The sequence below is a fragment of the Nerophis ophidion genome, linkage group LG08, assembly GCF_033978795.1.
Source record: "Nerophis ophidion isolate RoL-2023_Sa linkage group LG08, RoL_Noph_v1.0, whole genome shotgun sequence".
Lineage (NCBI taxonomy): Eukaryota > Metazoa > Chordata > Actinopteri > Syngnathiformes > Syngnathidae > Nerophis > Nerophis ophidion.
In genome coordinates this window covers 42,002,203-42,029,680 of record NC_084618.1, presented here as the reverse complement: position 1 = coordinate 42,029,680, position 27,478 = coordinate 42,002,203, and the positions used below count along the sequence as shown (strand labels likewise).

Genomic DNA, 27,478 nt, shown 5'->3' with positions numbered 1-27,478 from the left:
GGAGGCGGCGAGGGGACCCAGCTGGAGTATCTGCATTGCAGCCTGAGCGCTGCTGCCGGAAGCCAACACAACAATGGCGACTCCCAGTCCTGACAGCAACTCGTCCAGCTCCAGCAACAGCTTTAACATCGTCGGATCCACGTCGCACCACTTCCACCCGCAGACCCACAGCAGCAGTATGCAAGGTACGCCATGCCGGTCACACATCGCCTTTCACACACCTCAACACTCGACTTGTAGGGAAAACAAACATAGCATTGTAGCTCCCAGAAATTAGGAAGTCATGCAAAAACAGATAGGTTACACCGGACTGCTCAGTGATAACTTTCAAAATAAAACACCCAAGTCTGGCCGTGCGGTTGTGGCCGACTTTAATCGAATGTCGCGTGGTACGGTCATTGAATTATAAATCTGCGTTAAACAACTACAAATGATGAACTCATATTGTTTATCAAATGTTAATAAAGCATCCACACTTCATGCTGGGGTCATCGCTCAGCATTTTATGTTGAAATGTGCATGTCAGTTTCCGCTCGCACCCCCCGGCTTCGTTCAGCTAGCTTGACACAGCCACATAAGCCACTTCAGTGCTAGCAGGTTAGCAATGGTTCAAGTAGCCTCGTTTTACTGGCATCAGGCCTCTTTGGCACTGCGGGTTTTACACTCCCCGAATATCGAGCACCATTCCAGCACTTACCTACAAATTATAAACCTGTATTCAACTCTAAATACAGGACCAGCCGTCGTTCTGCTGACAGCAGCAGTTAACAAGCTAGGCCTACATTAAATACGGTTTCTTTACCTAATTTCTAGCACAATCACCTATTGAGGAGTTTTCACATATTCTCATAATCGTCATTAAATACTACTAAATAGTACCATTTACTCCCACACTTAAATTAAGTAGTTACTATATTGTTGCTATCACACATTAAAGTTAAGGATAATGACTTACAGTTTTAAATCATCATGACAAAGAGTCCTATACTTGCTAATGTAGAGTTGCAGTCTTATTTTGTAGCACATGTGTTATGTTGATGTTTTGTTTCAACTCTTCAGAAATCAACAGCTGCTGGAGGTGTCAAAATGAAACAGGTACAGTATTGATATTTACCTTATTAGGTTGTGCTATTGGAAGTTTTGTACAAGGTTGTTCTTTGTTTCTTATAATTGCAAATATAAAGGCCTACTGAAACCCACTACTACCCACCACGCAGTCTGATAGTTTATATATCAATGATGAAATATTAACATTGCAACACATGCCAATACGGCCTTTTTAGTTTACTGAATTAACATTTTAAATTTCCCAGGAGTTTCTTCTTGGAAACGTCGCGTAATGCTGACGTGTACGCAAGACGTCATGGACTGTTTCGGAAATATGAGCGCTGCACACACACACAGCTATAAGTCGTCTGCTTTAATCGCATAATTACACAGTATTTTGGAGATCTGTGTTGCTGAATCTTTTGCAATTTGTTCAATTAATATTGGAAAAGTCAAAGTAGAAAGATGGAGTTGGGAAGCTTTAGCCTTTAGCCACACAAACACACGGTGATTCCTTGTTTAAAATTCCCGAAGGTAAAACTTCACTATGGATCAGAGCGCGGTCAAGCGAACATGGAACCCGACCGAATGTCAACCAGCAGGTTTCGGTGGAAAATTGTGGTTAAAAAGTCTATTCTTACCGGAGATCAGCTGAGCTTGCGCCGTCCGTAAAGCTGCCGTCGAGTCCCCTGAGACACTGGGCTCAAAACACCCATGGACACACACCTCCGACTATCAGGTACTGTTAAACTCATTAAAACACTAGCAACACAATAAAAAAAATAAGGGATTTCCCAGAATTATCCTAGTAAATGTGTCTAAAAACATCTGAATCCGTCCCAATGCAATCGCGTTTTTTTTTCTTTTTCTAGTCCGTCACTATCAATATCGTCAAACACAATTCTTTCATCCTCGCTCAAATTAATGGTGAAATTGTCGTTTTCTCGGTCCGAATAGCTCTTTTTGTTGGAGGCTCTCAATAAAAACAATGTGAAGATGTGACCAGCCATCAACGGGTGACGTCATCTTCTGCGACTTCCGGTAAAGGCCAAAAGTTGCAAACTTTATCGTGGATGTTCTCTACTAAATCCTTTCAGCAAAAATATGGCAATATCGCGAAATGATCAAGTATGACACATAGAATGGACCTGCTATCCTCGTTTAAATAAAAAAATCTCATTTCAGTATGCCTTTAATCTTCAATCAATCAATGTTTATCTATATAGCCCTAAATTACAAGTGTCTCAAAGGGCTGCACAAGCCACAACGACATCCGCGGTACGGAGCCCACATAAGGGCAAGGAAAAACTCACCCCAGTGGGACGTCGGTGACAATGACTATGAGAAACTTTTGAGAGGACCGCACATGTGGGCAAACCCCCCCTCTAGGGGAGACCGAAAGCAATGGATGTCGAGCGGGTCTAACATGATATTGTGAAAGTCCAGTCCATAGTGGATCCAACATAACAGTGAGAGTCCAGTCCATAGTGCAGGGGTCGAGAACCTTTTTGGCTGAGAGAGCCATGAAAGCCAAATATTCCAAAATGTAAGAGCCATATAATATTTTTTAACACTGAATACAACTAAATGCATGCAGTGTAATAAGTCTTTTATTCTTTTTAATAACATTGTTATTCCAAAGCTAACAAATAATAAATGTAATGCTTCTTACCAGTAATGCAACATCTTGAACAGGTGTGATAGAAAACGAATGGTTGGATTAATATGCATGAGAATGTTTTATAATTTGAACGTTATTTTTAACACTGTGATTACCAGCGGAATTATTCATTACTTATCGTGTTAAGCAATGTCAGCTAAGATTTATCTGAGAGCCAGATGCAGTCATCAAAAGAACCACATCTGGCTCTAGAGCCATAGGTTCTCTACCCTTGCCATAGTGGATCCAATATAGTAGCGAGAGTCCCGTCCATAGTGGAGCCAGTAGGAGACCATCCCAAGCGGAGACAGATCAGCAGCGCAGAGATGTCCCCATCTTCATACATCTCCCCCAAACACTCTTATTTAGTCGGAAGTTTGCATGCACTCCTCATTGACATGAATGTCTTATTTATCTCGGTCCTTAATTATTTATTGGGGACAAGATGTCTGATAATATCGGACTGCCGATATTATCGGCCGACAAATGTTTTAAAATGTAATATCGGAAATGATCGGTATAGGTGTCATGATTATCAGTATCAGTTTGAATAAGTAAAATTTGTGACTCTTTAAAAGGCACTGCTTTTGCGTATCGGCCCAGTCACATCATATCTACTGCTTCTCACGCACACGAGTTAATGCAAGGCATACTTTTTCAACAGCCATACAGGTCACACTGAGGGTGGCCGTATAAACAACTTTAACACTGTTACAAATATGCGCCTCACTGTGAACCCACACCAAACAAAAATGACCAACACATTTCGAGAGAACATCCGCACCGTAACACAACATAAACACAACAGAACAAATACCCATAATTCGTTGCAGTACTAACTCTTCAGGGGTGCTACAATATATACCCCCCTCACTGCCCCTACCCACCAAACTTAATTCCCACCCCCCAATGCCATGTGGCCTTACATTCCGTGGGATTCAACAATCATTTAGAAATAAAAATGTCTAATTACCTTTTCCTCCTCTTGCCCTGATGTCCATGAGCTAGAAGGTTGCGCTTGATAATGCTGCGTTGCACTATCGCAACAGAACGAGTGCTCCAGGCTGCCTGGCTGTCGGGAGGACAAAGCACCGGTGTGTGGCAGCTTAGGTGTCGCGGCACGCAGTTGCAACCCATGGAGCAGCCCGACTCTTGTTGCATTCAAAGTGTTCTTATATTCTCCGCTGAAGCCCTTAAATTATGAAGTAGAGCTCATGCCTCGGTTAAGCTACTTGTCGGCAGTTAGGCAGACATTTTGTTCACAAACAACTTGGCTTTAAAAAAAAAAGAAAAAAAAAATGAAAAGGGGCGGGCACTATTGGTGACCGGAACCGGAATGCAATGTTGCTCATACACACTAATAAGATGCTCTCATAGACACTGGTAAGATGCATTCATACACACTGGTAAGATGCTCTCATACATATAACTGAAATCCCTGCACACATACTACTAAAATTGTTGTCTTTCACACGCAAGGGGTGTGTGTGTGTGCGTGAGAGTAAAACATTTTAGTTGTCTATGTTAGAGCATTTTAGTTTTTTATGTGAGACCATTTTAGTTGTTTATGTGAGCATTTCAGTTGTTTATGTGAGAGCATTTCAGTAGTGTATGTGAGAGTGTTTCAGTAGTGTTTGTGAGAGTGTTTCAGTAGTGTATGTGAGAGCATTTCAGTAGTGTATGTGAGAGCATTTCAGTAGTGTATGTGAGAGCATTTCAGTTGTGTATGTAAGAGCATTTTAGTAGTGTATGTGAGAGCATTTCAGTTGTGTATGTGAGAGCATTTTAGTAGTGTATGTGAGAGCATTTCAGTTGTGTATGTGAGAGCACAACAGTAGTGTGTAAAAGAGTGTGTCAGTAGTGTGTGTGAGAGAAAAACATTTCAGATGTTTGTTCGGGTGCTTATTCGGGTGTTACCATTTAGTGGTCAATTGTACGGAATATGTACTGAACTGTGCAATCTACAATAAAAGTATCAATCAATCAAAAAAAAGTGTGAGAGCATTTCAGTAGTGTGTATAAGAGTGTTTCAATAGTGTGTGTGAAAGAAAAACATTTCAGTTGTTTGTGTGAGAGCATTTCAGTAGTGTGTATAAGAGTTTTTCAGTAGTGTGTGTGAGAGAAAAACATTTCAGTTTATGTGATAGCATTTCAGTAGTGTATTTAAGAGGTAATTCTGAATAAAGTCCCTAACGGCCCCTCATACTCCAGCACCCCCCGCGACCCCAAAATGGGACAAGCGGTAGAAAATGGATGGATGGATGGATGGACATCAGAATAAACCTGGAAAAGACCGTAGACGTTTGTGGGCAGGGCACGTCCAGGCACGCCCGGACACGCCCTCCTATAAATACAAATTATATTGTACCAGAGATCTGCCCGCTCTGCCCAATAAGGACTCAGTAGGATGTTCTTGCTTCTCGTGTTTCCAGCAATCAAGAGGCTTGATATTGTGAGAATGCTGGGTGTCTTCGAAAACCGCAGACAGGCCGAAATAAAAAATAAATGCTCAGGAAGAAGGTGAAGAAGAAGATGGAAGTCTATCGCCAAAACAGACGAGCATTTGAAAAGATAGTCGCTGAAATGATACGTAAAACTTTAGAAGAGGTGAAAGCTTTGAATACCCCAAATATAAATATAATTTGTGTTATTTACAACAAAATGTGTACATTGTGTAGCCTGCTCACTGCCAGATTAGAATTTCATGTACAACTGATGTAAATAAATAAATAATAATAAAAAAAAACTTTTGTTTGATTACTCAATGTATTATTATAACAAATAGAGCTTCTTGCGATGTGACACAAAGATGGGGCCAGGAACACATCGTGACAGCAATAGATGGCAAAATGTTTGCTTAGACAAATTAATAGACAGCCTCACAAATACTGAAATGAATACGGAGCATCAAATGCAATAGCCAAAAAGTGAATTTTGTGTTCTCGCTACGATCTTTTTTACATTGTTGAAATCAAAGCCACCTCTGTGTGTCCACAGGCGTTTCCACTATGCAAATAGTTTAAAACTTATTGTAGTTTCTAACAACCCTTTAAAATCCTGTTGCCAGAAACGACTTCTGGGTTTTAAAAGAAAAAACTGGAAAAGGTGGGTGGGCCAAATAATAAAGCTTAACAGGTGTGTATGGCCTGCATGCTTTAGTTTGTATAAATTGGGTCTTGACTAAGGTTGTCTTTATTCTACCAGGTAAACGTAAAGCGTTGAAATTGAATTTTGCCAACCCTCCGGTGAAGCCGGCGTCTCGGCTGCCACTCAATCCAACGCCGCCTCCCTCCTTCCAGAACCCTCACATGTGAGTAGCAACAGCCATATTGAATATTAGGGTCTTTCTTTACAAAATGATGGGTTGTTTTGGGAAATTCCTGCTAATTCTCTAGTTTAATTTTTTGTATAGTAACAAGCTTCCCTTAATAAACTGAAAATAAACATGAACTCTGAACTCAGGATTATATTACTGATTAATGTTTCTGGATAGGAAAAAATGTCATGACATGTTCAGAACATTGACATGACATGACAAACATTGACATGTTAAGTTATTTGAGATTTTTTTCAAGGGTTGCAGGAATTGAAGGCTTGTTGACAAAATTCCATTTTAAAAAGTCCATCAAGGGAATTTGCTCAACACATCAAAGAGGATAGAAGTTATAACAATAATATTGACCAGAGAAGCCCGCTCAATCGTGTCAGTATAAAATAATCTCACCCTGATTATACATTGGGGGAAAACAAGTATTTGATCCTCTGCTGTTTGTACATGATGTCATTCACAACAACACAAGTGGATGACATGTGTTGTTGTTGAATGGATTGTTCTTGCTAGCTATAGTTTCGTAGTTAAGTTGCTGTTTCAAGTGGCCGTCTCGACTCTTAGTTCAGGACGTGTTTCAGGGATGAATGAGCGGTACCGTACACATTATTTTCCAAAACAAATGTTTCTTCTCACAATTTCAGTCTAATGTATGTCAATTTCCCTGACGTTTAACAGCAGTTTCTGTTTTATTGGCCATTCTGTGACTCCGTCCCCGTTTACGGCAACGCAGACATACCATACCGTTTTGTTGAGTTTAGTGATTATTGATATTTGATTCAGCATCCTAGAATGGTGTCAAATAAGAACTACGAATGGTGTCATCCCAAACTTCTATAAGACGTAGTCTTGTTTTCACTCAAACGCTAACGCATCAATTTCACCATTAAAACCTCAGGAATTTGCTTACACGTTTTACGGCCCTATTACATTTTTTTTTTTTCAATTCCAATATTTGATCGTGAGAAGCCAAAATTGTTTGAATAATTCGATTATCAGCCCATCCCTACTTTGAAGTGCCATGTATGAATCCACCTAGCGGGTTAAAAGATGATTGTGCGAATGGTGAGAAAGCAGCCAATAAAATTACAAGGGAGGAGCTGGTTAATGTCGTCAATTGAATTTTGGGACCATAGTTGCCAAGATTAACTATCGACTTGGGCAAGGAAAACATTCAAAACCCACATGGCGGTTCATTTTACTGTGAAAATCTGAGACCGGCCCACATTATCGCCGATTCTTTTTAACTTTGCAGGGCATAAGGCAAAGAAATACGGAATTTAATGTGAGTTAATGTATGAACTTAAGTCTAAGATAGCGAGGAATGTTAGTGACAATTTCATTTGTAGGGAGTCAACTAGCATTGACAATCTGCTTGTATTTGGTGTTGGTGTTTTTAGCATTCGAGTTAGCTTATTGTGTTTTTAGGGTGAAATGGGAGTAAAACAGGTTTGGTACAATAGGCAGGTGTTGTACTTAAAAAAAATGTGATGTACAACTGTGATAAAAGTGATTCATTAATTGTCTCAGAGCACAAGTAGTTTGGTTAGATTTTGTAGAATGCCAACTTTGTGTGTCATATGACTTTATTTATCAGGCCCTCAGTCTAAGATTTAAGTACTCACTGCTTCTCAAATGTGCAGACAACAGTCCAAGAGTTTGCGTGTATGTTAGCATTTTCCCCTGTAAAATAGTTTTTATAAATCTCAACATTGGCGTAAAACATAATGTTTGCTATTCTCAGATCTTGCATACATAAAAATAAATAATGATAATAAATTAAACCCATGATTTTTGACTGGCTGGGCAAGTCGGTAGTTTCAAAATTGGACCTGTACAAGACTTTAGTGGATTGCTGAAGTTCTGGTATAGAGTGTGTTAACACTGATAAAGACAAACATACTGAGATTACAATAATATTAGGGTTAAAGACATAACAAGAGTGGGGCAGCAGTGGCGAGTGCACTGGCGCAACCTTCCATGGAGAGAGGAGAGAGGTTCAACAGCGAGTTCGATAGTCGAATCAGACTCCTTTAAATTAGTTTTTTGACTATTTTAAGACACCACTACTTAATATACAGTGCAACCGGAAATTATTCGCAGCGGTTCATTTATTCCAAATTTTTTTACGTTACAGCCTTGTTCCTAAATGGAATAATACAATTTATTCTACATGCAATACTCTACAAATAATAATAAATAAATGAATACAATTTTTTGTGTGTGAAAAATTATGAAAACTGGCAATAATGGGATATAACTTACGTACAATATTCGCTATATTTATAACATCTGTCCCTTTTATAATATTTTCTAAGAAGTATTCTGGCCCTCGGACAAATACAGTTGATGAAACCTGCTCTAATAGATTGAGATTCTGCAGTGCACGAAAAGTCCCTGTGCTTGTAAGAGGTTGGCATTAAGTTTAGTAATTAACACCTGAATGACTGGGACAAGGCTTGGCAGCATTTGATGTGGTCACATTATACCTCAATTCAGCTCTTTGACATCATGTGGACTTGACACATTTTGGGGCAGACAAATGACCAGAAGCCAAAATCACAATTCTTTTGTCAACCTGGAGGTGCCACCACTTAGCTCTGGAGCTGTTTCTCTGACCAAAGTCCTTCCTGAGATTTGCAACCCTGGTAACAAACTTATAGAAACATCTCTACCAAGTAATAATCAAAGAATGATTTAAGTGAATCAAATATATTATTTTTTCAGATTTTTTTCTGTCTCTTAATGTTAAAACAAACCTGCTACACAATTTATGGACTGTTTATATCTTTGTTGGAATCACATTGCCAAAATCCATAGACATTTTACTTGCTGACCATGAACATTATTAAATGCACACATCTTGGATATAGCTCTTAAATCAGGTCTTATTAGATTATGTAAGTACGCCCTATTTTTGTAGTTCTGTAGTTGTGTGTACAGTATAATAGTAATGCATTGTACTATAATATTGTTCTATATTGACTTATTTACATGACAATATGTCATAAATGGTCTCATTTACAATTTATCATCTGTTTTCTGATTGGGCCGATGGCATTGATGACACACCTTTGCTTTGAATTTGTAGACTAATTTCTAATGTCTTTCTAAGGATTTCTTTTATGAACGTTTGTTAAATGTTACAGTGGAGCATTGACTACAATATTGTTGCATTGGTGCATGTGTTTTTAGCGATTATCATCTCAATCTCCAACACAGAGGTGTGCTCTCTCTAATGTAACTATAAATGAACAATCACATTACCGTCGGTTGAACGCAAATGCATTTACTCTCTGCCTGGCCCCCCAATATAGCTGTAAATCCTGGAGAAAAACTACAGAAGTAGTTTGTGACTGGGACTTTAAAGATTAATACATTTATTTGATTAGAAAAAAAACATTGATTTGTACTCTAAAGCTTGGATTGTTTGTGTGAAACTAATAAAACACTATAAAATCCGGACTGCATGGTGTGCTCGGAACTTTAAAAACACGGACATAGTTTCCACTCGACTGCTGAAATGGAGCACACATGAAAGTATTGGTGTGTTGATGCTGGGATCAGAGGAGATCTCAATTTTTAATTTCATTAAAAGACACACGCTAAAAGTGAAATTTCAATGGTGATGATTTGCATTTATTAGAAAAAAATGATTTATATGGCAAGCAAAAATATAGTTTATTTAAAATATTTTCCCTAAAACACTAAATGAGGGTATTAAATTTACACGATTAATGGAATAAACTAATTGAGGAAGTAAAAAAAATCGCTGCAGCCCTGTTTGTGACGAAATACTACAACATTGTCTTTCCATCCCAGTGCTTGTCTGACATCTTTATTGACAAGAATACCCAAATGCCACTTACTTTTTAAATATTTATTGCATGAATCAATAATGCACATTATCTCGTGGCTCATACTTTCTTTCCGGGGTGGTTCCATTACAACTTTTACTTCCTCCACTCCTAACTAGCAACTATTTGTATCTCTATCCTGTTTTTTTATTCTGTCTTGTCTTGTCTTATCCCTTATGTCCCACTGTCATGATCCTTAAGAGAGCGGCTCAGAACGCACAGCATTGAGTCGTCAGGAAAACTTAAGATTTCTCCTGAGCAGCACTGCGACTTCACTGCGGAGGATTTGAGGGACCTCGGGGAGATCGGCCGTGGGGCATACGGCTCCGTCAACAAGATGGTCCACAAACCCACAGGCCAGATCATGGCAGTCAAGGTGATTTCTTAGGATGTAGTTGGAAACCTCTTGGCCCGGTTTTGCATTTAGGGCATAAATAACACCAGGACTGAGCTAATATGGTTTGAATTAATACACACTGATTTGGTTGCTTTCTGAGATGTCCCATAACTTTAGGTTAACTAGTTCCAGGCTACAGAGTCTCAGACTTAGGTAAGCAAGAACATGATCGTGTTTTAGAAGCCAAATTAAATCAAGGATTTACACATGGTGCAAAGATAAGGGTACGCCTAAAACCTGGTATGGAGTATACATTTTTGGACCCTGGACACTTCTGACCCTGAGTTGGTGCAATAAACATCCCCAACTCAAACTCTGCAACTGAGCCATCATTGCTTGTAAACTTATAATTTTTTTGGGGCGAACTCTCAACAATTTGCAGTAACAATGGTTAATTTACGCCCTTAGAGGATCCGCTCCACTGTGGATGAAAAGGAGCAAAAGCAGCTGCTGATGGATCTCGACGTGGTGATGAGGAGTAGTGATTGTCCGTACATTGTTCAGTTCTATGGAGCGCTCTTCAGAGAGGTATGTCACACCCGCAATGACCTTGAACGCATCACCACATCCCATAATACTTTTATAATGTTGTACCATAAGGAAACCACGCAGCCAATTGTTAATATTTGTATTATTTGTGTTGGATCAAACTACAACATAACCTTTTGTATTTGTGTTTCAGGGGGACTGTTGGATTTGTATGGAGCTTATGTCTACCTCACTAGACAAATTTTATAAATATGTATATTGTGCATTAGATGATGTCATTCCAGAGGAAATATTAGGCAAAATAACTTTAGCAGTGAGTCGACTTTCCCTTTATTTTGTTTCATTTTCATGTCATTCAAATGATCAGAACCAAATTCTTACGTTGTTGTTATTTTTATAACAGACCGTGAAAGCACTGAACCACTTAAAAGAAAGCTTGAAAATAATTCACAGAGGTGAGTTTGAACATAATTGGTCATCATTGTGTGTGTGGCTTTTGGTTGTGGAAGGATGGGCACCTTAATAGAAAGCAATAGAAGAACTCTAAAGTGAAAATAAAGATTTGTCATTTATTTAGGTAATGTGATTACTCTTCTGCACAGCACACAAATGACAAATTGTATACACTACCATGTAGCGACAAAAATGACATCATCATCATGTAAGTAAGATAACTAATATTTCAGTTGTCACTCCCCATCGTGATTTAAGTATTGCGGCTTCACCATTGCAGATAAAAAAAAACAACAAAAAACATATTCCTCAACATTATGGGCCACTAGAGGAGCCCAAACCAAACAGAGCGTGCTGTTCGGTATTGTGGCCACTGATAGGCTCAGCCTCAGGCAGCTGTACTATATTAGATGAAAACAGTGTGAACGTGACTAAAGGGTTGGCTTCCCAAATGTAATACATATTCATACTTACCTCTTTCACGATAACGTTGTTGGCAGGTCTGCAAGACTAATTAGTTGCCATCTTTTGAACATGAGGATCTCCATAGCCAGAGTATGTGTCTGTTTGTTTGGGCATCCCTGGCATCCATCTCATGCTGTTTAAAAACGTATTGAGAATGTTGTAAACCGGTTTTGTATGCTAAAAATATTTGATTTATTGAGTAAATGATATGGAATGATTCCTACTTCTTACTACAAAAATGTGATTTTTTGAGCTTATCAAATCAACTAATGTACCGTATTTTCCTGACTATAGAGCGCACCAGTATGTAGGCCGGACCCTCTAAATTTTAGAAGAAAAAGATATTATTCACATATTAGTTGCTGATATATATGTTGTAAAATTAGTTATTTAGACAGAAAGATTTTGTAAATGTTTATTTACATACCTTTATTGTTTCCAAACAGTGCCTTTAACAAAGCAGTAAAATGGATGTTCAACAAAACAGAGGTCATGGTCATGGACCCACTAGCTGCGGAAGCTAGCTCTCCGCTCAGCTAAACTGACTCAAAAACTTGACGGTAACGTTTGGGTGAATTTACTGAGGAATTTGTGAAACTGAAACAATACAAAAATAATGTCATTGTAAGTTAATAATACTAACACAGATACTAAAAAAATGTGTTAGCATATTAGCTAATTCAGCAACCCTAGCTGATAGCACGTACAAACATGCATGAAAACTCTCCTACTGACATCACACATGGGATAGTTTAGTAAGTATGAATAGTTTTAGCTATATTGTAAAACTTACAAACTTTGCTTGGAATGATGACTTGAGAATCCATACAAGTAGAACTTTGTGGATAACCAAAAGATGGAATGGCACTTGGACCTCTGGTTTAGAGCACTAAACAGAAGGAAATACTGTAGTAAAAGATTGCACCCATAGCACAAACAAGAACACACATTTTCAATGTCTCTGCTTGTTTAGTAAAAACTATTGCATAATGGCCGTTAGTGAAGAAAAATCCATAGATTAGCCACATTGTATAATAATCCGCAGGGTTCAAAGCGTGGGAAAAGAGTAGCGCCGTAGAGTCTGAAATTTATGGTATATGCCTGTTCTGTATGAAAGCTATTATTACTCTGTAGAAATTAAAATAAAATAACTTGACCTGCTGAGGGGTCTGGTGGGAAGGGCTGTTGGTGTGAATGCTGTGACATCATGTTATCATGAATTACTTATCAACTACATTTAGAAACAAATCTGAATTCTTACTGTTTTTGCTCTTTACCATCTTAGACATCAAACCTTCCAATATTCTTATGGACCGAAAGGGTAACATCAAGTTGTGTGATTTTGGGATCAGCGGCCAGCTGGTGGACTCAATAGCAAAGACCAGAGATGCTGGCTGTAGGCCCTACATGGCAGTAAGTGCAGTTTTCCCCTACCTTTAACACCCCCAGCTTTTCGCCCGACGTCTGCTGGGATAGACTCCAGCCGTGACCCTAATGCTGTATAGAAAATAAATACAATTTTAATTATTTCACAGTTGAATCAACTGCAGTTCACCAAGTTCAATCTCAAGCTTACTTCTCTTTTGCGAGAAGAGATGGGTCTATTAGACATCAGAGCCCCATCATTTACTCAGTGGAATGTCCCATAACAGTTAGCACATCATTAGGCTTGATTGTCTTTTCTTTAAGTATTGTTTACTTCTCGTTTTTGGGTTGTTTGCTTGTCGTTTTTGGGTTTCTCGTTGCCATGCACGGCGCCACTTGTCTTGTCCCCCGATCTGGCCGCACTTCCCTTCCATCGGCATGTGTCATCAGTCTACGGCAGGGGTCACCAACATTTTTGAAACCAAGAGCTACTTCTTGGGTACTGATTAATGCGAAGGGCTACCAGTTTGATACACACTTAAATAAACTGCCAGAAATAGCCAATTTGCTCAATTTACCTTTAACTCTATGTTATTATTAATAATTAATGATATTTATCTTTGTGGAAACACTGATCCTCTTAATGATTTCTCACAGTAAATATATATACAAACAGATAAATATCAATATGCAACACTTTATTTTTATATTTTCTCTAAGTGCACATTTTTCAAATTGAACATTTTCAAATGATCACTTCTAAGACAGTCTTATGAAATCACAATATCCCCTTTTAACTAGCTAGCCACTAACATTTTTTAACAAATCATGAATTACTTTGCGCCATGTTTGTACAAATAATAACTCATGTAAAATACAAAAGTCGACTCTCAAATGTTTAAATAAATCATGTCAGACTATGAACTGGACACCAAATCTGTTATCTGTTTCTTTGTCAGTTAGTGGGAAGCCTGGCATTGCATGCTGTTAACTAGTGTGTTGTACTCTGGTGTGTGACTTGACACTGCAACTGTAAGTGAGTCTTGCAGATGTGCATCAGTGAGGCGTGCTCTGTGTTTGTTCTCGATGAAGTTCATGTCAGAAAAGGCTGATTCACAAAGATAAATTGAACCAAACAGGCTTGCAACCTTCATAGCTGCTGCGCATACACCACTGTACTTTTCTGTGTCAACAAGGCACCAAAAGTTTGGTGCAGCGTGGTGGGTTTTAAATTTTAAATTGTCAGGAAAGAAGAGGAAGGAATTTTAAAGGTAAAAAGGTATATGGGTTTAAAAATCCTAAAATAATTTTTAAGGTTGTATTTTTCTCTAAAATTGTCTTTCTGAAAGTTATAAGAAGCAAAGTAAAACAATTAATGAATTTATTTAAACAAGTGAAGACTAAGTTTTTAAAATATTTTCTTGGATTTTCAAATTCAATTTGAGTTTTGTCTCTCTTAGAATTAAAAAGGGGCGGCATGGCGTAGTAGGTAGAGCGGCCGTGCCAGAAACCCAAGGGTTGCAGGTTCGCTCCCCGCCTACTGACAGCCAAGTCGCTGCCGTTGTGTCCTTGGGCAGGACACTTCACCCTTGCCCCCCGGTGCCGCTCACACTGGTGAATAAATGACGAATGAATGATAGGTGGTGGTCGGAGAGGCCGTCGGCACAAACTGGCAGCCACGCTTCCGTCAGTCCACCCCAGGGCAACTGTGGCTACAGATGTATCTTACCACCACCAGGTGTGAATGAATGATGGGTTCCCACTTCTCTGTGAGCGCTTTGAGTATCTAATAATAGAAAAGCGCGATATAAATCTAATCCATCATTATTATTGTTAAAAATGTCGAGCAAAGCGAGACTACCTTGCTAGTAAATAAATACAATTTGAAAAATAGAGGCAGCTCACTGGTAAGTGATGCTATTTGAGCTATTTTTAGAACAGGCCAGTGGGCGACTCATCTGGTCCTTACGGGTTACCTGGTGCCCGCAGGCACCACGTTGGTGACCCCTGGTCTACGGCTTCTTACCCCTCTCTCAAGAAGTCCCATCCATACGTTTTGACTCTGGTTCCTGCGCACCTTTCATCTCCAACGTTCCCCCGCTATCTCTGCGGTTTTTTTTTGGTCCTGTCCAGCTACTCAGGCAAATCATATAGTTGATGTCGATGATCATATTTGCTATGCAGATTTACTTTACAAAAGAGAAGTCTGGGATACTTCTCTTGTTGTCTTATTTTTTATTTGACTTTATTTAATGGATTTATATTAATGTTTGACACAGCTTGACTGGAGCAGGAGGGGATAGAAAGAGAAAAAAAGGAAGACAGAGAGACAACAACAGCAACAACAAACACAACAAGAACAACATCAGCAAATATGTAAAAAAATATGATAGTAAAAGTGATAGCAAAGAAGCAGTTAGTCAGGTAAATATTAACTGCTGTAGTGGCTGCTGTAGGCAGGAGCCCTGTGCTCTTGTGTCATCCTTTTGTGTTTCCCTCTTGTTTTCATGTGTTAGTATATTTTTTTGCATTTTGGTCCGGGACCCTTTGGGACTGTGTGACAAGGGGTGGCACTTTAGTGACCTCTGTGGTGCTTTTTTTGTGGACTTTTGGATCTGCCTCCCGGGAGCCTTTTGGCCATGGAGACCAGCTGCTACACCGGAGTCTGTTTGGAGGGACTGGAGGAGATGCGGATGAAGGGACAGGGCTGCGGAGCTAGCACTGAGCGCTGGGACGGAGAGGCTTCGCGGTGTCTCGACTGTGTGAGCAGGTGTCGGACACCTCAGTCACCTTGGACGTATCCTTGCTCATCCATGCGGACTGGACATTGGCCGAGAGTGGAGTCGGCTGTCTTGGTTGCTTTGTTGGGTCTGCTTCTGTCTCTGGCCATGCTCCCTCCTCCCCAGCGGACAATGGCGTGGAACACCGCAGAGGCCACCACAGTGTATATGTTTATTTTACTTTTTATTCATAGCTGTATGTAGAAGTGTCTGGTTGTATCTGCTGCTTTAATGTCTTTAATGTCCTCTGTGTTCTTTGATGTTTGATGTTTCCCTCTTACACACATGTAAGAGGGATGTGTACTATGGCTATGAGTTGTTGTTGTTTTTTTCTTTTTTTTTTCCCTTGGCCTCAGTCTGCACCCCCACTCCAGGGCCCAGGCTAAGACCGATTTTTTTAATTTTATTTTAATCTTCTATTGTTTTTGTGGCTATTATGAGGCATATTTTCAGAGAATATGCATTTTTACAGCATGTTTTTGAGAAAATGACATTTAAAAATGAATCCTGGGTATATTATATTGACCAACTAATTCAGAATTGGAAGCAGGACTTAAGTGCAGTTCTCCTTAAATAATTTTGATCTAAAGCACAGTGTGATGATTGACAGGCGGAATCTTTTAATTGGCTATTGTCTACAGCCAGTGCACAAAGTCAGAACACTGGATGCTTGGAATGCTATATCTTGTGAACATGTTCACGCTGTGGCGAAAGCGAGAAAATTAATGCATGTCGGGAACATAGGAATCTGCGAATTTCAGCAAAGCTGGCTTTTTAAAAGCCAGTCGCTTGTAAACCCAGAGAGGCGTTCTACAGCGTGTTCAAAGAAACCTCCAGACTTTGCTCAATGGGCATCAATGCGGTGAAATCACACAAGCTATTAGCTAAGTGGGCATTGAAGGCAGTCAGCAGTTTATGGTGCCAAATTTCTCTGGCATGACCAACAAAGCCACTTCATCACAAATATCAGCTACTGCCATTGCTACAGAAGAATATCGGTACATAAATAAAAAATACATTCTCAGATTACTTATAATTGTATTATGGGGACGGCGTGGCGCTGTTGGGAGAGTGGCTGTGCCAGCAACCTGAGGGTTCGTGGTTCAATCCCCACCTTCTACCAACCTCATCACGTCTGTTGTGTCCTTGAGCAAGACACTTCACCCTTGCTCCTGATGGTTCGTGGTTAGGGCCTTGCATGGCAGCTCCCGCCATCAGTGTGTGAATGTGTGTGTGTATGGTGAATGTGGAAATAGTGTCAAAGCGCTTTGAGTACCTTGAAGGTAGGAAGCGCTATACAAGTATAACCTATTTACCATTAAGCAGCTTTGTGAGCCATTTCTAATTCACTAGATAGTAACACTTAACTTTTCAACTATTCAAGATCATCAGTTTTAAAAACGTATAATTGTATGTATACAGACAATTGTAAGCATCCATCCATCCATCCGTTTTCTACCGCTTATTCCATATGGGGTCGCGGGGGGCGCTGGTGCCTATCTCAGCTACAATCGGGCGGGAGGTGGTGTACACCCTGGACAAGTCACCACCTCATCACAGGGCCCAATTGTAAGCAATTGTGAATATATGATAACCTATGCGGTACGACATGGGTATGACATTTTTTCTCAAGTGGCGTTAACAATGGCATTGAATTAGATTTGCTCAAGCCTGAGGGCGGTAACAGCTTGTCTGTGCTTGACTTTTTCAGCCTGAAAGAATAGACCCAAGTGCCTCAAGACAAGGTTATGATGTCCGCTCTGATGTGTGGAGCTTGGGAATCACAGTGGTAAGAATTTTGTCACCCATGTCTTATAATTTTACTTTTCATTGTTACAACTGAGTCTGTTATAAATTGTGGCTGCCAGGAAATGTCATGTTGTCCGATATTTAAAGTTTGTACTGTACTTCCAGTATGAGCTGGCCACTGGAAGGTTCCCGTACCCCAAATGGAACAGCGTTTTTGATCAGCTGACACAAGTGGTGAAAGGGGAACCTCCTCAACTCTGCAGCTCTGAGGAGAGGCAGTTCTCCCCTAAGTTCATCAATTTTGTTAACTTATGGTAAGCACAGCAGATCGAGGCTCAATCATTGTCACTCCTAAGATGTGCATCCACCCAGCAGAACAGTTGATAGTATCCCCACTGGAAAATGCATCTTTTTTTTTTTGGACTAACCCTTCAGTCTACTTATTTTAAAACCATGTTAAGCCTCTTGACACGTGTTGAAATTATCTCAATTTTTAATTTTTATTTCAACGCTTTAAATTTTTCATCAGCTTCAAAACTATCCATAGTTATAAAGTTTTTGTAGTGTTTTTTTTTTTTTTTAAGTTTTTTTCTTTTTGTAAAAAAAACAAACAAGAAAACCCCCAACATAGTTTATATGGAGAAAAATGCATGAATACAATATGCCATTCATCCATCCATTTCCTACCATTTGTCCCGGGGTGTGCTGGAGCCTATCTCAGCTGCATTTGAGTGGAAGGCGGGCTACACGCTGGTCAATTGGCCACCTCATCGCAGGGCCAACACTGCTAGATAGACAACATTCACACACTAGGGCCAATTTAGTTTTGCCAATCAACCTATCCCCAGGTGCATGTCTTTGGAGGTGGGAGGAAGCCGGAGTACCCGGAGGGAACCCACGCAGTCATGGGGAGAACATGCAAACTCCACACAGACAGACCCCGAGCACGGGGATCGAACCCAGGATCCTCATATTGTGAGGCACATGCATAATTTTCAAAAACAACTTGCAAAGTGGAATACGTTAGATGAGGTAATTACAACCTTTATTAAGTCATTAATTCGTAACATTACATATTTATTAAGTCAATAATTCATAACAATACGTATTTTGATACATTATTATTTTTGGAAAAAACCTCATTGTTCCAAAAATAATAATGTATCAAAATACGTATTGTTATGAATTATTGACTTAATAAATACTATATATGATTTTTGGAACAATGAGGTTTTTTTCCAAAAACTTCTTGCCAAAAAATGTACACACACTTAAGTGTTTGAAGTAATTCATATATGATTTCTTTAAACTTGAAACACTTCAAATCTTTCAGCAGCTTCAGACCTATACATAGATTTAATTTTTTTGTATACTTTTTTCATGTCTTTATTTTGTCTTTTTAAAAAAAAATAAACAAAACATTAAAACAAAGCTTTTATTATGGGGAAAAACTAAATATGCAATATTTTCCAAAAATGTGTTATAAAGTAGAATATTTGAGATTAAGTTTCGGCACGGCGGGACAGTGGTTAGCGCTTGCCCCTCCCTGCGACAAAGTCCCCCTGCTCAGTGTCCTTCTGTGGAGTTTGCATGTTCTCCCTGGTACTCCGGCTTCCTGCCGTCTCCATAGACATGCACCTGGGGATAGGTTGATTGGCAACACTTAATTGGTCCTAGTGTGTGAATGTGAGTGTGAATGTTGTCTCTGCATTGACATGGCGACCTGTCCAGTGTGTAACCCGCATTCTGCTCGAGTGCAGCTGGGATAGGCTCCATTACCCCCTGCGACCCCAAAATAGACAAGCGGTTATAATCGGATGGCGCCTTTTTTTGCTGAAACCCAACGCTTAATGTAAATAACGTTGAAGACTCCATGCATTTCAATTTGCATAACCACATAATCTGTCATCATCCAGTGGTTTAGTGGTGCCATTGTGCGTTTACATACTGACAATGGACATAACATGTCTTCAGAACACATTTACACACCTCTAGCAATAATCACAATCATTGTTTACTGCATTTAAGTCATCTGTTGGCAGACTTTTCAATGTGAATGAACAACTATGCAAAAACATTGGAGGTATCTCACATTAACTAGTGGTTGAGAAGTTTAATTACCCCCCAAAAATATTTTCTTGTGTTTGGGATGGAGGTGCTTGGATCCATTCAGTATTTGTGGCGAAAGCATTAAAATACGTCAGGTTTTCAGTGTATTGAAAAACATGTTTTTAAATGGTGACCAATGTGGGGAGAAAGGGCAAAATGCAGTAAATGATTCTCTTACTTAGAATAACTTTGCAAAGAGGGCCGTTTTTTGGTCAAGGGAGACTCAAGGGTTAATTATCATTTAAGGATCATCACAGAGCACAACAAAATTTAACAGTTTCCTTTTCAAACCTTCAGTTAGGCGGACTGGGCCTGTGTGGATTCTAATCTTGTACTATTCTCTCCCAGCCTTACAAAGGATGAATCCAAACGGCCAAAGTACAAGGAGCTTTTGGTAAGTTCTTGATGTCAATAACTGAAGAACACTTTACTTCTTTGATTTTGTGGCTGTAGAATGAGGGCCACATTCTGAAAAATCAAAGAATGTGGTGGCCATTGTGATGTATTACATTTTAAAAGCCAATACAATGTGTACATTTAAAAAAAGAACAGCCTGCATGTCAGCTTTGTGTGATTTGTAGGGGTGCACCATAAATACCAGACATAGAATTATTGTACGGACATGAGGAATCACATCACAGCGATAAATCTCATAGCGCTAAAGCTCTGATAACAGGGACATAAACCAAAAAAAATGCTCCAGTGAGGCGAGATCATGTGTACTGTTCTGTAGGCGGGTTAGGATGAGCAAATTAGGGGCTCCTTTTCCCTTACTCGTGTGGTAAGCTTCCCCTGAGGTCATTGTCGACACATAACGCGTCAACCAATCACAGGTCATAAGCCACCTGAAAGGCCGACATGTTTAAAAACCTGTTGAAGACACCTGTTGCCAAAAATGCGCTAAAGCCATTTGGTAATCTGTATCATTCTTGAAAAGCAGGAAATGATCTGTATTAGTTTAAAAATAGAAAAAAACTTGCCTTCCCAATTTTGACGTCAACATTTTCACATTTTCCTATTGCTTTACACCTATTTGCTTTTTTATTCAACATTATTTTTAATAGCATTTTTAGAGTGTGCGTCGGGCCGTTAAATATGTGACCTTCGGTACCAAGAATGTTAGGGTACACTATAATCAGGGTACATACATTACATTTTTAAAATAACAGTTTGGTTCATTTTGGGTACAGTAAGGGAACAAATGCAAAATTATTAAATTGCTTGGCTTGAATGATTTTTTTTAATGAAATAAAATGCTATATGCTGGCATGTAATTCTCCAATACATACAATTCTCAAACAAAAATGTATATAAAAGAATGTATATGTATGTAGATATATATGCATATTTTTTCCAATATACATATATATACACAGTATATACACACATATATGTATGTTTGTATGTATATGTATGTATGTGTATGTATATACTGTATATATATATATATATGTGTATATCTGTATGTGTGTATATATATGTATATATGTAGACAATATTATTTTAAAAGGTAATGAGCTGGATAGGGCCTACCATTAATTTAAATTTATTTGGGCTAGTCCCTTAAGATGCAGCATCGTGTTTTCAAGGGGGTCCTATTACATGTGTTTCCTAAACAAACTACACAAATGGAAACCTTAAAGGGGAACTGCACTTTTTTAAGCATGCCTATCATTCACAATCTTTATGTGAGACAAGAACATGTTTTCCTTTTTTCTTACGCATTATAAATATGCTTACGGAGCCTAAGGGAGTCGCTCTATTCTGCCTATAAAGCCCCTAAAAACATCCAAACACCTCTTGTAGTGTTTTATATACATGATGTAAGTATATATGTAATGTAGTAAAATGTATAGTAACATTTAATATTTACATATTTTTATTATTTTTAAGCATACACTGTGAATTAATAAAAAAAACATTATGTATGCTTTTTTTTTCTTCTTTTTTTTACATCATCACTGATTATTAATCACTGCAGACTTTGAGAGCCAACAAACATAATAAAACATCACTAACTGTACGTTATCTGCTGTCATTAGGATGTTGACTGATAGGATGTTTTTATATTCCCGTTGAGATGAAAAATTACTCATAATCCTTATGAAGAAAAGGGGGAGGGTAACAAGCGCTCTTTTTCATGTCGTTCTCGCCATTTCTAGGTCTAAATTGGCTGTCAAAATTGACCAACTTTTCAGTTTATTTCCACCTCCTTCTAATATACAGGTGAGAGTAATTATTTATGATTGTTTATAAAACTTTCACAAGCTATGAGGCGAGAAAGCAGCACAAGCTAGTAACCTCTTTGTGATCAAATTGCTGCAATAAATAGTCGGTCTGTGTTAGCACGTATAATAACAATATCACTAATACTAAGTTAATATTCAAGTCACGAAATGTAGACGGAGTATTGTTGCCGCTTTTTAGATGTTTATTTAGAGGGATTTATGTGCTAAATAGAGGACCTCCCATTAACTCCATTGTAAGCAGACTTTTATTTACATTGATTTACGAGTTGGGATGCATTAAAATAAATACATCTATTTACTCATAATGATTGTGAATGACTTTTTAAAAAGTGCATTTCCCCTTTCAGTGCCTCCATGCAAACAAATCCCACAATCCTTTGCGACCTGGACAGTGGGCATGCACAATAACTAAGTCATATTCTGCTGGACTGCATTTTGATGTCTTCATATGTTGGGTGTCCCTATTAGCTTTTTAATAACTGCAAATGACCACGATTCAGAATTGGCCATCTAAAAAAGGTGTTCAAGTTAGGGCTGGGCGATATATCGATATAAACGACACATCGCAGGTTTGTCTCTGTGCGATATAGAAAATGACTATATCGTAATATTCGATTATATGTTCTCACGCAGTTGCTTTTAGTTGCGAGCTTTACACAACAGGCAGTTCTCACTCCTTCTCGTGTCTCCTTCTCACAGAGACGGAAAACAAGCCCGCCTTCTTACATACGTCACATACTCTCGCGCGTCTAGCGTCTAGCGTCATACGCTCTCGCCGACCAGAGAGGTAGCAGCATGGCTAACGTTAGCTGAGGCAGGTCGAGCGGAGCGGAGCTTGTGACAATACAAGAGAGAGATGGTGCGAGACTGACCACAAATGGAGGAAGAACAATAAATGCCCAAAATAAAGATCAGGGGATCCACCATCTGGTAGTTTGGCTTCAAGTGGGAAGATATTCAGCAGACAACAGCAATATGCAAAGTATGCAGCAGAAGTGTTACTACAAAAAGGAAGCAACACTATTAGTTTGTTCTTTCATTTAAAAAGTCACCCGTGACAGAATGAAGAGTATTTAATAAATACAGTTTTGGCCAATTGACTTAGTTGTGATTTCCCTCTCTGCATGAAAGTTTAAAATGAGAATATATTATTGCAGTATGAAGAAGAATGTTTTGATGTAGACAAATAGAATCATCATACTGCTGTGATAATATGCATCAAGTGTTCATTCAAGGCCAAGGCAAAATATCTTAATATATATCGTATATCGCAGTATGGCATAAAAATATCGCGATACTAATAAAAGCCAATATCGCCCAGCCCTAGTTCAAGTCTCAAAAAGTCTCTCAACATGTATGATCTATTTATGATAATAATTTTCTTGTCTTGACATTAACTGTCCCGCAGAAACATCCGTTCATCCTCATGTATGAAGAGCGTTGTGTGGATGTTGCCACTTACGTCTGCCGCATCCTGGATCAGTTCCCTGCCTCCCCCATCTCTCCCATGTATGTGGACTGAGGGAGTCCGGAGAAGGTGGGTTCCACTCTCCGACAGTGCAGCGGGCTCGACGCTGACTCACCATCTGGTCTCCTAATCAGCTTAGACACATGGTCAAGAAGAGAGGTGCAATGATATACATATTGGTTAGCCAACCCTTCACCTTATTTAACCTCACTTACTGGACACAAAAAGGCAATCTACCAAATGAGTGATGGTGCTCATGAAAACAGACACACAGTAATTTATGTACAAAATGTGCTTGTCAGGGGAAATAATGTTTGTCTTGTTTCCTCTCTTCTGTCTTCAATATGCAATCTATGAGTCTTAGCACACAATTAGAACAATGTTAAATATGCTCACCAAATGTTTGCCCCACTTTGCGCCTTCACTGTAATGTCGTTATTTTTAAGTCACAAGTAAAATATTGTAAGAATTTCATATTACTGAGTCACTTAAATTTAGTGAATAATATTATTCAGTATTTACACGTGCGACATAGCCTATTTGCTGTATTGCAATCGCTCCTCATCAGTTCACTCCATCCATTCGTCGTCATCTGCTTATCCAAAGTCGGGTCGCGGGGGCAGCAGCCTAAACAGACAAGCCCTGACTTCCTCTTCCCAGGTACATCATCCAGGCCTACTCTGTCTGTGTTAGCGCTTACAATAATAATACCGCTAATACTTCAATATTGAAGTGACGAAATTTAAAGGGTGTTGTTGGCACTTTTTGGATGTTTATTTAGAGGCTTTTATGGGCAGAATAAAGGACATCCCATTGATTTTCCATTGTAAGCGGACTTTCATTTAAGAGTTAGAATGCATTAAAAAAATAGGTAACTCTTTAGTATGGGGAACACATATTCATCATTAATTAGTTGCTTATTAGTAACATATTGGCTCTTAATTAGTTATTATTAAATACTTGTTAATGCCTTATTCTGCATGGCCTTATTATACAACCAGTAAGCCATTAACTAAGAGTCTTCCCTCAATAACCTCAGACTAATTGCTTATTAGTAACCCTAATCCTTATATGTTCCCATAGTGTCCAAATAACTCTAAATTAACTAATTGTTACTTTAATAAGCTACTAAATATGGTGAATATGTTCCCTATACTAAAGTGTTACCGAAAAATTTTTTCTCTTCTTGTCTTTCATATTGATTGTGAACTTAAGGCAACATTTAAAAAAAAAAAAAGTGCAGTTCCTCCTTAATTAGTATTTGCAACAAGTCTGACTGTAGAATACACATCAACTTATCCTTGGAATATATAATGAAATTATTGAACACTACGCAGAGATATTTGTACAAATTGACTCATGTTAAAAAGGGGCGAGGAATCATCTGATCATAGCGGAGTCTAATCAGGATTTCGATATCAGAAAAATGCAAAGATGTGACTTAAAATATCGACGTTACAAGAAGAGCGCACAAGTGGATCATCCGACGCTCGCTTGATGTAAAGTTACGTGACGTCCACCACTGATAATGCACACGTGTTTGTATATAAGCGCATCAGAGCTCCTGTTCTCGGCAGGTCGTGTTCATGGCAAATGGTGGAGAAACGTGGGAGAATTAAGTGTCATGAGCGGCCTGTCCTAGCACTGTGTAGTAGTACGTCTCTTCCACACTGAACACACCCTGGTGCATCAGCAGAGACAAGTCGGTGTAACTATGTGTATATTTATAAAAGATATCTCGCCAAGGGGTTTCCTCTTGATAGAAAATGGTATGAAGCTCCATCATATGCCACTGAACAGATCACGTCTCACTTAAGATAGCAAATCCAAGCATGTTGTTCCATCCAACACTGACTGATGATAAAACCCACTTCAGATGATATTACCAGTACTTAGGTCTGGATCAGTCTACATCCAAGATGCCAGAACGCCCTGAATGTGGTCTGCAGTGGAGGAGCCTTGTAGTAAAGTCAGTGTTCTCTGTTAACCCATAAGAGCCATCCCTGCTTACACTAACATGGGGGGACGTCACAACAGACCAAACCAAACACAAAGAAGGTACCGTATTTTTCGGAGTATAAGTCGCTCCGGAGTATAAGTCGCACCTGCTGAAGATGCATGATAAAGAAGGAAAAACACATATATAAGTCGCACTGGAGTATAAGTCACATTTTTGGGGGAAATGTATTTAATAAAACTCAACACCAAGAATAGACATTTGAAAGGCAATTTAAAATAAATAAAGAATAGTGAACAGGCTGAATAAGTGTACGTTATGTGACGCATAAATAACCAACTGAGAAGGTGCCTGGTATGTTAACGTAACATATTATGGTAAGAGTCATTCAAATAACTATAACATATAGAACATGCTATACGTTTACCAAACAATCTGTCACTCCTAATTGCTAAATCCCATGAAATCTTATACGTCTAGTCTCTTACGTGAATGAGCTAAATAATAATATTTGAAATTTTACGGTAATGTGTTAATAATTTCACACATAAGTCGCTCCTGAGTAGAAGTCGCACCCCCGGCCAAACTATGAAATAAACTGTGACTTTTTGTCCAAAAAATACGGTATTTGTGACGGATTTTTCTCCCCTGAAATACTCCTAATTCATGTCAGAGACGTGTGACGTTACATGGTAAACAAGAACTCACTTTTATGTACCACAAATGCACTTTGATTCGAAGCAAACAATATATTGTATATTAATTTAAAAAAAAACATTGAATCTGTGACATTTAGTGTCTTAAAACAGTTGAATTGTAATGTTTGAAACCCTAGTATAGCTTGAGGACTGTTAAATGTACCTAAAATGAGCTTTAATGGAAATAAACAGCCTTTGTAACTAGTGCCCATATTTTAGGAAATGCCACATCTTGGGATAGTCACATGACATCTACTCATGTGTTTACTTCACCATGTACAAAGCATTAAATTGCTGACATGCAGTAATTGGGTTCTTCTGGGTCAACTGGAGAACTGGGTCACCACTGAGGTGCCGGTCTTCACCTGCAATGGGAAATGGTGCAAGTGTAAGGGAAAGATGGGCAAGGATGTGTTCTTCACCAATGGAATATATTTTTTACCCGCATCAGTGGGGGTACAACATGTTGTATACATTACAGTTGTTCATATTAGAGTATGAAATAATGTGAGGGGCAATTATTATATTGTATGTCTATCGAGAATTACAAATAAAGTCTTTTGAAAAAAGGAAAACTTTGAATTGCATTATTTGCATAGGAAAATGGATATTGGAGCTTCTCTAACAATATACTCATTTTAAAGTTTTCTCTTGATTGGGGGAAATGATCGCAAACCGAAGCAAATTAAAAACCTTAAGCGCTAAATAGAGAGACATACATGATGAAAACAGACCATATGCACAAATGCAAATATTTCAAATATTTGCCTCCAACAAAATAATTAGTCCATGGTTCTCGCCTGGAAAAGGGTGGCGTGCCATCTGCGGGTTGAAGATTCCCCGAGTTAGAATTCAAGTAGCTGGGAGTTTTGTTTACGAGTGAGGGAAGAGTGGATCGTGAGATCAGCAAGCGGATCGATGCAGCGTCTGCAGTGATGCCTTCATAGTGAATGAGCTGACCCGGAAGGCAAAGCTCTCGATTTACATGTCGATCTACGTTCCTATCCTCACCTATGGTCATGAGCTTTGGGTTATGATCAAAAGGACAAGACCACGGGTACAAGCGGCCAAAATGAGTTTCCTCCATCAGGTGGTGGGGCTCTCCCTTAGAGATACGGTGAGAAGCTCTGTCATACGGGAGCTCGGAGTAAAGCCGCTGCTCCACCACATCGACACGAGGTGGTTTGGGCATCTGGTTTAGGACACCCAGACACCTTCCTGTAAGAGGCCACGGGGAAGACTCGGGACACGTTGGAGGGGTCTATTTCTCCGAGCTGGCCTGGGTACGCCTCAGGATCTACTGGGAGGAGCTGGATGACGCAGCTAGGGAGAGTGAAGTCTAGGATTCTCTGCTTAGGCTGCCGCCCCCGCTACCTGACCTCGGATAAGCGGAAGAAGACTGATGGA

At 39.2% G+C, this 27,478-nt stretch overlaps 1 protein-coding gene and 1 long non-coding RNA gene across 2 annotated transcripts in view; one reads left to right on the top strand and one right to left on the bottom strand.

Moving 5' to 3' along the window:
• Positions 1 to 23,525, bottom strand: part of LOC133557801 (uncharacterized) — a 32,867-nt gene extending 9,342 nt beyond the window's left edge. Inside the window, exons 1-3 of the long non-coding RNA XR_009807849.1 lie at positions 23,411 to 23,525; positions 13,131 to 13,193; positions 12,490 to 12,585 (exon numbers count right to left, since the gene is read on the bottom strand). This is a non-coding gene — a long non-coding RNA (uncharacterized LOC133557801). The remainder of the gene's footprint in view (positions 1 to 12,489; positions 12,586 to 13,130; positions 13,194 to 23,410) is intronic.
• Positions 3 to 26,646, top strand: LOC133557799 (dual specificity mitogen-activated protein kinase kinase 4-like). The gene is made up of 12 exons (XM_061908602.1): positions 3 to 185; positions 1,060 to 1,095; positions 5,912 to 6,017; positions 10,094 to 10,268; positions 10,698 to 10,817; positions 10,972 to 11,091; positions 11,182 to 11,233; positions 12,982 to 13,109; positions 17,553 to 17,630; positions 17,756 to 17,904; positions 20,048 to 20,093; positions 23,357 to 26,646. Exons 1-12 carry the CDS (start codon positions 74 to 76, stop codon positions 23,468 to 23,470), a joined length of 1,236 nt encoding a protein of 411 aa, XP_061764586.1. The 5' UTR covers positions 3 to 73; the 3' UTR covers positions 23,471 to 26,646.
• The last annotated feature ends 832 nt before the right edge of the window (positions 26,647 to 27,478 follow it).

Bases quoted from the DNA above. Each gene is read 5' to 3' on its own strand.
- LOC133557799 (XM_061908602.1), top strand. From the start codon at position 74: ATGGCGACTCCCAGTCCTGACAGCAACTCGTCCAGCTCCAGCAACAGC. The intron at 11,092-11,181 runs GTGAGTCGACTT...TTTTTATAACAG, and splicing joins TAGGCAAAATAACTTTAGCA to ACCGTGAAAGCACTGAACCA. The intron at 17,631-17,755 runs GTAAGAATTTTG...CTGTACTTCCAG, and splicing joins GGAGCTTGGGAATCACAGTG to TATGAGCTGGCCACTGGAAG.